General features: G+C 35.3%; 1 protein-coding gene across 1 annotated transcript in view; it reads left to right on the top strand.

Annotated features, from left to right (window-relative positions):
• Positions 1-16,142, top strand: part of LOC105499538 (integrin subunit alpha 4) — an 80,425-nt gene that overhangs the window by 50,361 nt on the left and 13,922 nt on the right. Inside the window, exons 16-21 of the mRNA XM_011772137.3 lie at positions 755-904; positions 2,798-2,874; positions 12,886-13,036; positions 14,156-14,251; positions 14,906-14,985; positions 15,928-16,017. Coding sequence (XP_011770439.2) covers positions 755-904; positions 2,798-2,874; positions 12,886-13,036; positions 14,156-14,251; positions 14,906-14,985; positions 15,928-16,017 — 644 coding nt within the window. The remainder of the gene's footprint in view (positions 1-754; positions 905-2,797; positions 2,875-12,885; positions 13,037-14,155; positions 14,252-14,905; positions 14,986-15,927; positions 16,018-16,142) is intronic.

A 16,142-nucleotide genomic window follows, 5' to 3' on the forward strand; every position in this document is an offset into this window, starting at 1 on the left:
TGGAGAAGCCCTTGAGCCCAGGAGTTCAAGACCAGTCTGGAAACATTGCAAGACCCTGCCTCTATAAATATGAAAAAATTGGCTGGGCATGGTGGTGCACACCTGTAGTCCTAGCTACTCTGAAGCTGAAGAAGAAGGATCGCTTGAGCCCAGGAGTTCAGAACTGTGGTGAGCTATACTTCATTCCAGTCTGCTGATAGAGGGAGATCCCATCTCTTAAAAAAAAAAAAAAAAAGAAGAAGAAGAAGAAAAGAAAAGAAAAAAAAAAGAAGAAAAAAAAAGGGAATAACTAAAAAGGATGTTTTATAATATCTGGAGTCAAATGAATCAAATTTAATTGAAACGTTATTGAGAGATAGAAAACATATAGGGTAATGTTAAATGGGATAAAAAGCACTTTGAAATGATTTATAAAAAGTTTATCATGAAAAATGCGTATAATACCAAGTTATCTTTTAAATGCATAGAAAATAGCACAGAAGAAAATACTCCCAAGTATAGACCTTTATAACTATTATTGGATGGTATTATTTTTCATTTTTATTCTTTTTGTGTTTTTCATAAGAAACATAAATGCTTTTGTGTGATATGAAGAAATATACATCTTCATTTTTTTAACAGTTTAGATGAAAGATAAGTATTTGCTTTGTCTTCCATGTACAGTGTTTGGCCTTATTCAGGAGAGAAGTTTTATATTTTTTTAATCTACATGCTTGTTTTTGTTATTAATTCATATGGTTGTTATTTTCCTTAGAAAGATGTGCGGGACATCCTTACCCCAATTCAGATTGAAGCTGCTTACCACCTTGGTCCTCACGTCATCAGTAAACGAAGCACAGAGGAATTCCCACCACTTCAGCCAATTCTTCAGCAGAAGAAAGAAAAAGACATAATTAAAAAAACAGTAGGAATATTTTCCTTTATCCAAATTATTATGTGGCATTTAACTAAATTTTTAAAATATGGCATCATCCTGAAGAAGTGAACTATATGTCAGAATTTTTTTTAATTTTATGAATTTTTAAAAACATAAAAATAGATTTATGATGTGCCTTGTTTTTCATTTCTTTAAATTGTTTATATTCCCTTTAGGATATTGAACTGAACATTTTAAAATATGCATTTAATCACAACAGTAGATTATCATATAAAATGCTACTGTTCTATTTTTGATGGCTTGCCAGTGAAGAGAGGTATTACTAGAGAGAAATCATAATGGGAGAAGGTTGTATTTATAAGTTAGTTATTCAGTGTCATCATGTGTCCTCAGTTTATCTTCCTCTTCTCATTCTCTGTCTCCCTTGCTTTCATCCTACTCACAGATTCACTCAAGTCTTCATAATCAAATTTCCTTGCTTAGTTTTATCCATTTACAGACACATGTGTTTATGTTAAATACAATAATTTCTTTTAAAAAATCCATTTTTCAGCCACATCCCGGGATCAGTTGCATTTGAGATGGATCCTACATTCTAACCAGTGAACCGTTTTCTAAATTATCCCAAAATATTTAAGTTTCACTGACAATGTATTTATTCTCAGGAGTCCTGTTGTTCAGACCTTTACTGTCTGCCAACACAAAGACATAGTGTTTGTCCAAAAACAGGATGTGTCTGGGCATTGTAAAAAGCCTTCATTAAAATGTTCACTAATGACACACAGAATGTAAAAGATGAAAGGGACATTTAAAGGTCTAGTTCATATCCTGTCCAGACAAAATTGCCCCATAGTCACTTTAAGATAATTGAGCTTACAATCACCATTAGTCTAGTCTAGAATACAGCATCAAATGAAGATAACTGAAGAGCATATTTTTCCCTATACCCTCATATGAAAATATTTACGGAAGTCAGGGGCTGTTTTACTGTTCTGTTAAACTTCAGTCTTCAACATCAGCTCTTTGTAAATGTCTCTAATAGTGAAAATCAATATTGCAAGTACACAAGCCAAAACCTTAGCAATTTGTAGTTATATTAATTTATATTTTGATTCTTAGAACAACCTGCTTTACCAATAGAAATGAGAGGAAAAAAATCATATTTATTTAGAGAGATATTTACACTTCTCCCCCAACTGTAGGCACGCTATTTGACAGTACTCTAGTCACTTCACACTTAATGAGCCTGGCTCCTTCTGACTTTCTAGATCTCTCTTTGCTTTCTGCATCTGTCTCTCTTTACCTATTCCCATTATCTTCCCTTTTATCTCTCTCCATTTTTTCCTTTTGTCCAGCTTATGCCTTGGGTCTTCCTAGGTCCTTTGTAGTATTTATTGATCTTATTAAAAAGTTCAGAGTTAGTTAAATTCTGGAACCCTTATTTAATTTTGTTCAATGTTTCCTCTACGTAAAATTTCTAAGTATCTCCATGTAGCTAATTTCAGTGAATATAAAATCACTGTCACAACATCTGCCAAAATTAAGTGCCATTACTTACGTGTAATAAATGGGATCAAACTGCAGCACCAGAAAATTGAGAGGAACCCAATGAAAAAAAAATCTTGGTAGCTAATAGGCTCCTTCAATGCCTTTAACTTTTTTTCCAAATCTATTTCACTTATAAAATTGGGGCTTTAAATTTTACCTATTTAGAACTTAGCTCCTTTAGCCCTGCAAGTAATTGTCATTTGAACCCTACTAATTCTTACATTGAACTTTTTAAAAGAGATAAAGAATTGTCAATTTGATGTATCAATTTTATTTTTCTCATGCATTACAGATGTCATCTTCTTTAAAATATATATATATATATACTTGCTGATTAAATCAAAATAAAAAACATTGTCATTTTATTTCCAGATAAGCTTTGCAAGGTTTTGTGCCCATGAAAATTGTTCTGCTGATTTACAGGTTTCTGCAAAGTTTGGGTTTTTCAAGTAAGTATATGTGGTATAGTCTCTGTTATTCATCAAGGGGGGGTAATGAGTGTGTGCATTTGCATTCCCAAAAGAAAAGGAATAAGAGCTAACCCTTGAAAATTAACAGCATTTAAAGAATTAGCAACACAATGGTTAGTTTTTTTATTGCCCAGAAAATTGTTTATATCACTCAGACTGATATATAATCCAAGTATGACAAATTTAAAAAGGATTAAACCATCTTGCTCTTCTAAATTCATAGAAGGGGAAACAGAGAAAAAGGAAATAGATGTGATGTGCTTTAGAATAGCATCCAGCACAAAGCAAAGACTGGATAATTGTTGGTTGCTGTCATTATTTTATGATGGCAAATAAACCACTGCAATTTTGTATCATATCTGGATCCCCTATATTCAAATCATTTTGCATATCAAAGAGATGATGTGAAAACAAGGACCAGAGAGAGAGACAGAATGAACACTTCAGGTTGAGGATTGATCATAGAAGACAAGTGAAAGAGGGGAAGCAGATGCATCAGTGACAGGGCAGGAAAACAGAGAACTATTTTTGGGAGATTGGGATATAAATGGAGCAGCTTTAATCTGGGGCATGTTGAATTTGGAGGGACTTTTATATGTGGCATTCCGCTTGAAAATCTAGTTCAGGATTATGTTTGGAAGTTCCTCTATCCATTAGTGACTTGTGAGATGGCCCAAGGGATAGAAATGTGAATTTTATAGAGGAAAAAATTATGGATCAAATCTTAGGGAACAGTTTTATTCAAGGAGATTAAAAATGGGGAGTCCCTGTAGGAGACTGAGAAGGCATCTTCTAGGAATTAAAGAGAACCAAGTCCCTGGTGAAATAGCCAATGGAGAATATAAAAAGGGAGACAATATTGTAAAATTTGTAAAAAGATCAGATAGCATAATGTCTAAAGAAAGGTCATGGAAGTCAGCAGTTATTAATAAAATGTGACTGGTGGCAAAAAAAAATGGGCATCACTGGCAAATGCCAAGATAGAACTCTTAGTGCAGAAGTAGCCAAATGAGCCTAAACCAGTGTCTCTTGAGTTTCACACCCACCCACATATCAAATTCCCTATTAGACATGTCCTTTTGGGTGCCCTATAGTTTCAATCTGCCCAGGCACTATCCAGGAATGACAAGGCTGTTAGAAAGTTACCAAAGCCAGAAACCTAGGGCTCAATCTGCATTCTTTTCTCTTTCTTGTTCTTGATATCCAGAACTATTAAGTTCTACAACGATACCACCTAGATGTCTTTCTTATCCATCATGCTTTGATATCTCTACAGCACTATTACTCCAAACTAGGCACTCACTATACTACCTAGTCACTAAGTTCTCCTGCTTTCCAGGATACTGGCCTTTGATTTTGCATTAACATACACATGTGATAACAGTGCTTCAGTGGCTCATTTTAGACTTAAAATCTAAACTCCTGGATGGTATTTTTCACCAATTCCCCGGGAGTTTTTCCATCAATGTCTGAATACTTACGGTTGTTTGGCTGTGCCATGCTCTCCTGAACCTCTGTATCTTCTCACTTCTTCTGCCTATCTACCTGATTCACTTTTATTTATCTTTTAAATCTCAGCTGTTTCCTAGGGGAAGCCCCCTGTTGTTCAGCTACTTAAACTTAAGTTCTGTTGTGCCCTTGGTCCTATGGCACTCTGCTCACGATTATTGAGAGTCTGTCTCCACACTGTCCTGGAAGCTGCTGCAAAGCAGGGTCCTGTCCTTTCATCTTTGTGCTCCCAATGCCTAACAGTGCCTGAAGTGCTGCAGGTGACTGGAGAGGTTTGCTGAGAATGGAACAGGATCCCAAAAGGGATCAGATTCATAGGTAGAGGAATTAGCCTTAGTTAAGAATCTCTTTATCTTAAGCTAACAAGCTATGAAAGGGTGCTTGACATTAAGAAATTTCAGTGTGGAAGGAAGGGAAATACAGAGAACTCATGGATGGCTAGGATAAAAAGCAAGTTTATATATGGTAATTGAAGGCATTGAAGATATGTTTGGGAACTTGAAAGGAATGGAAAAAAAATCAAAATAGCTATTATGATAAAGGACAGGGAGTCAACTAGGAATAAGTAAAAAAGTTGACAAATAGGGTTCAGTACCCTACTGTGGTAGGATCACATACGGCCGAGAATCAATTATTTTTACTTAGGTAATGTCAGTTTAGCCTGAGAGTCCATAGTGCAGGGCCAAAAAGCCTTGACCTATTTGATTGATGATTGGACTTTATACTTAAGTTACCGAGATTAACTGCTCAGATAATCCAAAAACAGTGACTACTGACTACTTTGTATCCCAGCATGTAGGGCGGTGCCTTTGTTGATTTCTTAGTTGAATAACTTATAATCTTCCCATTTCTGTATTTATTTTCTTCCTAAACTGCCTAATTGTCTTGGTGTTTTTACCCTCACGGGTCTTTGATAAGAAGACGAGTTGTGTGGGGGAAATCTTTTCTAAGCTGCAAGTAAAGGAGTGCTTTCATTTTCTTAAATCAGACGCTTGTGCTATCACCTTTCATTGCAGTCTCTGGCCTACGAGAAAATGAGACATTGACGTTTATAAGAAAATATTACTAACTATGCTTCTTTCCTGAAGAATGAAAATTCATCTTAATGAATTCTTTTTCTTTGTTACATGTTTTTTCACAACAAAATACCTACTTTGCACTTTTAATTGAGAGCGATAATATTTCTTGTAGCCTATCAAACCCATTATGATTTTAAATGGCATAATGATTTTAAATGGAGTGTAAGGCTGTGTTTCTTGAGGTGTTGTCTCTAAGCCACCTTTATGAGAATCACCTGGATGCTTGAAAGAAATGCAGGTTCCTAGGCCCCAGACCATCCAAGTCAGAACTAAAGGGGACCAGGCCACAGATCTTCACAATTAATAGAGCTCCAAGTTCTTATCACACTGAAACCTAAGAACCAATGTGGTGGTGGTGAAGAGCTTCCAGATTTGAAGTCAAGCTGACCTGGTTCAAATCCCATATCTACTGTATTACTAGTGACCTTTTCAGAGAAGACTTTTAACCTCTCTAGACCTCTTTCCTCATTGCTAAGTGGATAAAAATAGTACCAACTTTTTAAGGTTGTCTTAAAGGGTAATAATGCAGACCAAGTGCCTAGTGCAAAGCCTGATTTACACGAAGGCTCAATAAAAGTCATTACTATTTTTGATATATTGTGGTTGGAATTTCTATAGATAAGATTTTTTAGTTTGGCGATAAAATGAAACATTGCCAATTCTATACATAATTCTGCATATAAACTTTATATCCTGAAAATATAGCTGGCTGTGACTGACTCAGTAGTTGCAGTCTTACAAGGTTTGAAGTGGCATGAATGTCCATATAAAGTAGTAGGCACCATGTTTTTTTAATCAACTAAGAAAGTTACAGGCTATGTATTTCTGTTAGATAAATGATAATTTATTTGAGGAACTTTCAGATGAGAGCGCTTCTAATTAATTTCTTAGACTCACAGTGAAAGGTTCTGACAAAGTGCTTTGTGTTCTAGTAAATTATACTCTATCAGACAAAAATATGTCTCTCCCACAGAGGTGTCCTCTCCCCTTTCTCAGAAACAGTAGAATTGTGACCATATGTTCCATGCATTCTCCCAGCTATAACTCTGCTGGCACTAATGGTATTTATGCACCCCAGAGCTATGAACCTGTTTTAGGTAAATGTATTTACTCAGTAAAGAACATGAGTTTCTGAAGACCACAATAATAAACTGTCAATAGTACACTAAGCAGTGCTTATCCACTCTCTCTCATCTCTTCATTAAGTTGAGGCTTCCTCCTGTATGTCTAAATGCTTAGGACAATAAACTACATTTAAAAGGACTTCCAGTGCAAAGTAAAGATGAACCAACATGACTTCAAGATTGCAAATATAATAGAAGGTATTAGCCACCACATAGGAAGTTTAAAATCAAATCCTCGATACAGATTACTCATGTAAATGACACCGCAATACATTTCTGCACCTCAGTTGTGCTTCCAGAATGAGTGATGTAAGCTTTCCCTGAACAATTGCTTCTGTATCTGTTAGGAATACTTCTAATTGCAAGTTTTAGAGTATTAAATAATAGTGACTTCGACAATAAAGATATTATTTTGCATAATAAGCAGTCTTGAGGAAGGATGTTCACAGGTTTGGTGAACAGCTATCAAAGACAGGACATTGATGGTTATCTTTCCAGCTCTCTCAGCTTTTCCTCATGATCACAGTACAGCTGGGCAGCATCAAGCAGGAGAGAAGGGAAAAGAGCAAAAGTGCTTTGTCCCCTTTAAGTTGCCCTTCCAGGAAGGGCAGTGCCTCATTAGATGTATTCTGATTAACCAGACCTGTGTCACCTGTTTATCCCTGATTCCGTCATGGTTGAAGGAGAATGGAGTCATCATGATCACAGTAAATTGATCCTGATTCAATTATTTTGTTATTGTGATACATTCTCTGGAGTTGAACCTAGAGGTCTGTCTTCTGAAATATTAAGGGAATGCTGCCTGTCACCTGCATAATCCAGGGCTCTGTTGGCAGCTAAGAAGGGAAATCACTGTTGGCTAGACAATGAGCAATGAGCAACATCTGCCACTATACTGTTAATCCCCCAAAGAGCTAGTCTGATGAAATTGTCCATTTTTAAAATGGAAATAGTAGGAATATTTGCCTCACTGACCGCATAAAGTTGTGGGGGAATGAATTATATGCTTTATAAACTAAGACATGTTAATTACTGGTTCAATCTTTCAATTTAGGTTTTTCTGCTCTTCTCCCCTTAACCTCAGTGAGTTTGCCTGTCTTTAATAAAATATTCCTAAATGTCAGGTAATCTGTCTATTCCAATGGGCAAGAATTTTTCAGTGTTGTCTTTTTCCCTGAAGTCAGTAGTAAAGGAAAAAAAGATAAAAATTTTACTTAGGCCTGTAGGCTACTTGCTGCAGGTTACTCTTTTGTCAAATAAATGAGTCGTGTGTCTTGACATAGTGAAGTGTGGTATCAGTTTACATTATATTTTATTCTAGCATCTTGATTAAAAACAAGTTAGCTATCAAGCCCTAATTCATATTAGGCAGACAAGATGAATTCATTATACTAAGACTTGGGGAGCATTTCTTGCAAAATAAAGCTCTATTATTCACTCAGAAAAAAACATAGAGCCTGGTGCTGCAGTACATCATTTTTCTGTTTTTCCTCTGTCACTTATTAAGTTATGATTCTGTACGTACACAGTACCTTGATTTGTTTAAGTTACATGGATTCTAGGCTGCTTTGTAAATTTCAAGTCTGCATTATGCATGTTTTAATGAAGAATGAACTATGAGTCCCGGGGACAGCTCTGATTCAGTCTTGTCGCACTTCCAGATGTGCACCTGGTTCTTTATTATGTCTCACAGAGGAAGCTGGTAGGTATCTTTCTGAGAGCATCTTGTTAATGAATCAATTTACAGTAAGATGTATATTTGGGGGAAAAAAAGTAGAATTGTAATTATGGTAATGTGGCAAAATAGCTTAAAAATGGAAAATAAACCAGGAATCTAGCTGCTGAAATGTGACCATTGTGTTTCTCTTTAATTTGCTGTTGTCTTGGAATCTAGCTGTTTATGCAGTGCTTTCACCTTCTGTTGCTTGTCTAAGTGCCAACTTCTTTCCCAAAGGTGTTCAGTGACTAATGCTTTGGTTACAAGCCAGAATATTTTATAAATGTCTATTTCTGGGCAGCTCTTCTACAAGTCTTAATTAAACTTTAATGTCAAGCTGAAGTTTACTTTTAGAACCTCTTAGGTTGCTTTAGTCCTAACATGATTATAGAGTTGGGGTGGTGAGGGGGGGATGTGGGACAGCCATATTCCCACACATTTCCTCTCTCCCATTTAACAGTGACACCAAGCAGATGCATACTACTTAACCCCAAGCTTTACAACACAGGCATGAGTAAATCACAGCCATTCCCTAAAATGTTGTGGTAGCACACTGTCACTCAGACTCCTCCACCCTGCAGTAGTGCCCAGGGTTTAGAATTACTGCTTTGTTTGTTATTACACATTCTTCCAGCATATCCAACTGCTCACATCAAGGATCCCAACGTAGAGATGATGCATATGGAAGTAGCATTCTTTCCTTTCTTCTCCATGTCTGGAGGAGTTATGAGGAGTGGGGGATCATTTTCTCTAATTCTGTATGGCTTATTGGGGTAAAGAACTGCATCCTATGCCATCTGAAACAATGAAGTTTCTATTATAGTCAGAATAGTACAAATAGATTTCAATTAAATATAGCAATATGTTATATGTTTATTTTGTAATTAATTTACTCATCAATCGGATTGCTCTGAAGCAAGTGCCTGCATCTTTTATCTGTGAAGGGACAGATAGTACATATTTGAGTTTTTGTGGGACAGAGATCTCTGTCCCAACTACTCGACTCTGTACTCGACTCTGTCACTGTAGTGCAAAAGCATGGCTGTGTTCTCATAGAACTTTATTTACTAAAGTAGGCAGACATATGAATTTGGCCTTCAGGCAGTAGTTTACAGACCTCTACTCTATGATATGCTTGCTTTTTACATGGAAATTCTAAAGTATATATATTTTTATTAAAAGTTCCTGATAGTATATTTTGTTTTATAAACGTAGTTTGTCAGTATAACTTAGGCTGGTTGCCAAAATAAGCCAAGATTCAAATATTTTAAAGAAATTAATCCTGGGTTAAAAAATTATAAGAATCTCTCCTAGATAGGAACATAAAGATAGATATAAATATATATCTAGCCTACAGAATTACATGTATATGTCGAACAAAAAACTATATTAGTTCCAAAATTGGAAATTGTCAAAAGCCCCATGGATAATTGAAAGGATAAGATGTGGCATATTCATAAAATGGACTATATACACCAATGATAAACGTTTTACAACTACGTGTACCAATATGTTAATCTCACAAAATTTTGAATAAAAGCCATGCAAAAGAACAGATACTCAAAGATTACATACTCAGATACTCAAAGATTACATTTATATAAAGTACAAAATTGAGCAAAGCCAACTTATTAAAAATCAAGGAGGGTGGGGCCAATAACTGGAAGAAAAAAATCCCAGAGGGTTTTACAGTAGGGATGCTAATATTTTTTTCCTTGATCTGTGTGCTTAACACATGTATTCATCTTATAAAAAATATTGAGCTGTATAATTAGGTTATGCGCATTTTTCTATGCATGTATTATACTCTGATAAGTTTAAAATAGAAAAACTTTCAAGCATTAAGTGAAGTGCCTGTTTTCTTAGAAGTTAAATTAGAGTTATAATAGTAGGGAAAAATGTCTAAGTTATTTTATTTGCGTATTCCGAGGTTCATAAGAATAATTCTCAAAAACCATACCACATTTGCAGTTTTGATTTTGCCATGGTCATATGATGTCATTAATTTATAAGTCATGTCAGTAGGTTTATCACCACTAAAACATTAGGTTTTCTGGATGGGGTACAGATCACAATGTGGTAACACTAGATATTTACTTACTTAGTGAGGCATTTGGAATTTGTATACCATCATAGAACAGATAAACATGGCTTAAGGCTATAACGTGACAGTATTTATGCTGATACTTTTATAACCTTCTAACAGTCAATAACTTATCCAATAATTTCCCTTTTTTTCTGACATGTTGCTTGGACTCCACCAAACCCTTCTTTATGTTTAATGCAGACATGTACATACCTGCTTATATTTTTGTAATACTATGTTCTTAGGCTTTGAGAAAGCATGTTAATCACGATCCAGCATCTTCTCCCCAAGATAAATTAGTCTAGTGGTGAGAGGAATCAGACAGAGACTTGACATTGTGAAAATACCGCATTATTATAGAGGTGCCCAGTATACTTTGGGAGAGGTGAGAAGCTGCCACCTTATGCTGTTAGGGGAGAGCAGTGCAAGGTGAAGGTGGTTAACAGTGAGTTTTAGCTGGAAGAACAACTAAGAATTATTGACATCCAAGCTAAATCTTGAAGAATAAGTACAAGTCAGATGCATGAAGAGGAGATGTTGACGTCAGAGTGCTAGTTTGAAGGAAGACACAAAACATCTTGATGTATTAGACACCTGTTTGTAGAAAATTGTGAGACAAAAGAATGAATTGTGCAGTGAAAGTGATGAAGCAGGGGCCAACTCTGGAGGGCCTCTGTGTCATGCTAAGGAGTCAGAACTCTTATCTCGAAAGCAACGTAAGGTTCTTAACAGACACATTATCTAGTTTGCTTTCTTGAAAATGACCCTCTGGTAGTGTGAAGATTGGATTAAAGGAGAGGAGAATGACTTGAGACAGATAAATCAATTAGAAACTCAATCCAAGTGAATTTAGGTTCAATCATGACATTTTCAGACTTAAAAAATGTTTCTTGAGCAGCCAATTTAACCATAGTAGTAGAGAAAGAAAAAAAATCATGTCTTTACTATCTCAGGCAAAAAGTGGTTTCTCAGAGCTCTCTTCATAACTCTTGCTCATCTGTGTATTATTTTTTACATTTATTTACACATCTCTCCTTTATTAGCTCTAGGAAGGAGTGAAGTGTGTTGGTATTTGGGAACAATGAACTTAGTGCCTGATTTATTGTATGGAAACTTTCAATTATATTCATTCATGAATCTTCAAGTAATACTTAAAAGCAGAAATTTTGAAACATGTTCTTAAACTCTGTGCTTACATACTCTGTCTTTAATCAATTCACAAAAACTACTAAATTCCTACTGTATCTTTACTCTTTCCATGAAAAGTTTCTTCAAACACGAATCTTCTCTACAAATGTTGATTCAAAGGACACAATTTAAACATTATTGAAGAAACTTTCTAAATTCTGCACTGCTAAGTGGATATTTATCTTTTTTATCTATCCTCACCAGATATTTTGCTTTGGGTAACATGCTTCTTGACTTTGAACTAATTTTTCCAATTTTTAAATTACTAGAGATCTAAGAACTTCTGTCTTTGGGGAAAGTTTATAAAATGACATGCTGTAACAGAAAGTTTTCCTTAGCACCTAGCAGTTCTAACCCTCTCACTGGGAAAAAAGAATGAACTGTGTAGAAATTCGCAATTGTTTCAGAACTTTAGAACATTCTAGCTATGGCCTTTTAATAAGTTCCTTATGTCTCAAATACTTCATATTTAAAATATTCTAAGGACTTCATACAGTATACATGACCCAGATCTTCACTGAATGGTAGGTGGTATGGAATAGGATGACTGAGGCTTAAAAATGCTAAATTACTTCCCCACTGGAAAGAACTGCTGGCAGTGCCAGGACTTGAACTCATGCATATGTGTGGATTTGCAGCAATCTATACTTTGCAATACACAGGAGGATGAAGCATTTCTCCAGTTCTGTTTTTAAATTTGGCCTAGTTACTGGTGGGGGTGACCAGCTGCTTCACACTTTAATTCTAGTCCCACAGATTTTAGTGCCACGCACTTGTGGGTGGACATAGTAGTTCTTCCTCATTGCCTTGCTCACTTCTACCAAGCATTCCTTTTAGTCTTCTCCTTTCTACCAGTTCCTTCCATTTTCCTCCCTTGATTCAGGCAGCAGTTAGTTCAATGTCTATTTTAGGCTTGCAAGAAAGAAAAGAAAAACTGCTTTGCCTTTAGAAAACGTTATGAAAAAATCAGGAAAATGTTAAAATTATAGAAGTGAGAGGTTACGCAGAAAAGAAATGAGAAAAGATGCCGTTTTAATTATAGCTCATTAAACTTTCCTTGGGTAATAGGTGACTGAATTTACCAAAAACATGAGAAAGAGTTCTTTTTAATATGGGTTTATATCTGCTTGCATAGGGTCAATCCTATGATTGTTTTTCCAAGAAAATTAGTATTTTATGTTCAGCATAAATTACATACATATATCCTTGTATGCCTATATACAGAGAGAGAGAGAGAGGGATTTTTATTACCTAAACAAGAACCAAATAATATTACTTAATTTTTAGGCCCCATGAAAATAAAACCTACCTTGCTGTTGGGAGTATGAAGACATTAATGTTGAATGTGTCCTTGTTTAATGCTGGAGATGATGCATATGAAACGACTCTACATGTCAAACTACCCATGGGTCTTTACTTCATTAAGATTTTAGAGCTGGTAAGTACTGTAAACCACAATAGCATGATACTACTTAGTATTTTACTTAATTTTTTAAAAGTAAATGGTAGAATTCACTTCACTGATTTGGGGTATAAGTCTTAATATTTAGGCTCTTAGTTATTTGCAGACTTCTTCCGTGCCCCTGCTCAGAATGGCAAGTTCTTGGGTCTAAAGTCCAAAGGCATCAGCCTCCTGTTTTCCAGTGCTAGGAGTAGGAGGAAGCTGTTTGGGTGCCTTTACATTCTCACTGCCGTAGCCAGCACACGTCTGATGTTGAAATAGTATGCCCCTTGATTGAGGTCCTTGCACAAGTAACATTGATCCTCCATCCTGGACTCCAGAGTTACTGTTCTTTATTTTAAGGTGACACTCAGACAATTAATGGAATTTTCTCTGTCCTTTATCAAATTCTCTGTCCTGGTGTGAAGGGACCACACCTTCACACCAGGAGTGACCTTTGACCTCTCACGAATATCTATTACCTTCTTTCTCTAGTGTTTGCAATACTAGCAAAAGTAACCGTGGAAACTCAGATATTCAGACTGTATTTTTAAAGCATTTTATACTTATTGCAATTATAACCTCATTACACCTATTGAGATTATAGCTATTTTGATTAAATACCTTAAACACATTCTCACATACCAGACAGAAGAGGGCCATTAAAATATGAACCTTATGGATTCCTTGCCTCATGATTTTTCAAGGAATTCAGACCCTGGATTAAATAGGGACTATACCAAGATGAATGAAAGCTACAAGTCCAGACATTTTTTTTGTGGAGAATCTGTTTGAATATTAGGGTATACATCTATACATATATATGTGTGTGTATATATACATGTGTATATATACGTACATATATGTGTGTATACGTATATATGTGTCTGTATATATATTATACACACACACATATACACATATATACACACATATACACATATTTATATCATTTATTTATATTTCTATGTATCTCAAACATAAACAAATAGAAAATAGTTTTCCTAGGAAAGCAAATACTTCTGGGATATTCCTTTCCATAACCATCCTTAAACATATGTTACAAACTTTTTATTTCCTTCCTGTCCAAAACAGTTGTTTCATTTTTCCCATTAGGAAGAGAAGCAAATAAACTGTGAAGTCACAGATAACTCTGGCATGGTACAACTTGACTGCAGTATTGGCTATATATATGTAGATCATCTCTCAAGGGTAAGTGTTTTGCATTTATGCCTTTTGTTCACTATCATGAATATTTTTCTATTCTTCCCTATCTTTCTGTTGCATATAAAATGTTATAAATATTTTAGCTTAGGGTAGGTAGCTGAATGATGAAATAAAACTGGTTCTTGAAATCTTTGAGCTTTGTGTTTATATTCTTGGCAATGTTTGCTGTTTTAAAGGGGGTGGCATGTTTACATCGAAATGGACATGTGCATGTGTCAATCAGAATTTTGCTCCCCCTACACACCCTTCCCCAACACTCCCCACCCCGCCACCCCCACCCCAGGTGGTCCTGTCTACCAGGCATGTTACCTCTGCTACACAAAAAGGTGTTTTTGGCAAGAGTCTTCACTCAAGTTGTGAAAGCATTTCTAATTTTGTCAGTCTGGACTTGCCTGCGTTCACATTCAGAGACGCCTTTGTCTCTGAATGTTACTTGTGTAAATGTGTGTGCTTTAAAATTGTCACAACCCCAACAACTTCCCTGAATCTTACTGCCAAGGGAGGAGTAGCTGATGCCTTTAGAATAGGTTCAATTCTACATTCCATAGAACATAAACTTTTAAGAAGAAAATTCAGATTATAAAAAATGTACTTAAGATTTTTTTTTTTTAATGGGCTTTCCTGCTCTGTGTTTTACAGATAGATATTAGCTTTCTCCTGGATGTGAGCTCACTCAGCAGAGCGGAAGAGGACCTCAATATCACAGTGCATGCTACCTGGTATAAGTTATTGTTAAAAAAATGAACTAGAAATGTACCCCCATATTTTGAGGGGGGGATTAGGAAAACCATAAAACTGTGTTCCATTAATTGTAAGAGAAAACTTCCCTTACATGGTCTGCTTTAAAAAAAAACAAACAACATAGTTAAATGGGAGTGACTGGTAATGTTTTAGCTTTTGAGCTATGTTAAGTATTTATTAGATTAGATTAGAGTGGACATGATGTGTCACGAATCACTCTGTGTATTTGAAATCAAAAACAGAATAAACAGTAATAAGTCTACAAGATTTAAAAGTGAGGGCAATGACTGACATAGATATATCTCCTAGAGTAAATAGGAAATCGTTAATGACTATTTCGTGAGTGAAGTTTCAACATATTTTTAAAAATTCAGAGTAAACATCAAGATGGACTTCATTTTACCTAACACAACAACTTGGTCACCCTCTCATCCTCAAAATCTCTATAAGTAAAATTGATTATAAAGATAGGTTAAGGCAGTACGACACTTGCTATACGGTTTAAAAACTTTTATGATTGATGTGCTTTCTTTGATCATTGAATTAAGTCTTGCAAAAATACTTCTTCAATCTAAAGAGAGTAATAAATTTGTTTCTAAACTACCTATTTATTTTGGTTTTTGTACTACCTAGAACATAAATGTTTTAAAAAAACAACTTTTAATCTAATAAATGTAACTATTTGTTAAAAAAAAAAAACTCCTCTAGCATTAGAAGCAAATGATAACAGTTTAATGAGAGAAATTTTCTGCCAACCTTGTCCTAAAAAATTTTTACTGCCATATCTGCTTTTATCCCCACTCGTCAAAAAGCATCTAAGCAAACCTCTGAGTATATTAGGTATACAGGGTATGTAATTAGTTCTCTCTGAAGATTTTTCTGCTTGATGAATTCTAACAGGGTGTCTTCTATTTGTGTAGTGAAAATGAAGGGGAAATGGACAATCTAAAGCACAGCAGAGTGACTGTAGCAATACCTTTAAAATATGAGGTTAAGCTGACTGTTCATGGGTAAGTAGACACAAAGGCCTCCTTTCAAATTCAGAGCTGATTTACAGTTCCCTTCTTACAGTAATGAAAAAAACTGTACTCTAGAATTTTTTAAAAATAAAAACGGTACTATACTCTTTTAATAA

Source organism: Macaca nemestrina, chromosome 11, assembly GCF_043159975.1.
Source record: "Macaca nemestrina isolate mMacNem1 chromosome 11, mMacNem.hap1, whole genome shotgun sequence".
NCBI classification, from domain to species: domain Eukaryota; kingdom Metazoa; phylum Chordata; class Mammalia; order Primates; family Cercopithecidae; genus Macaca; species Macaca nemestrina.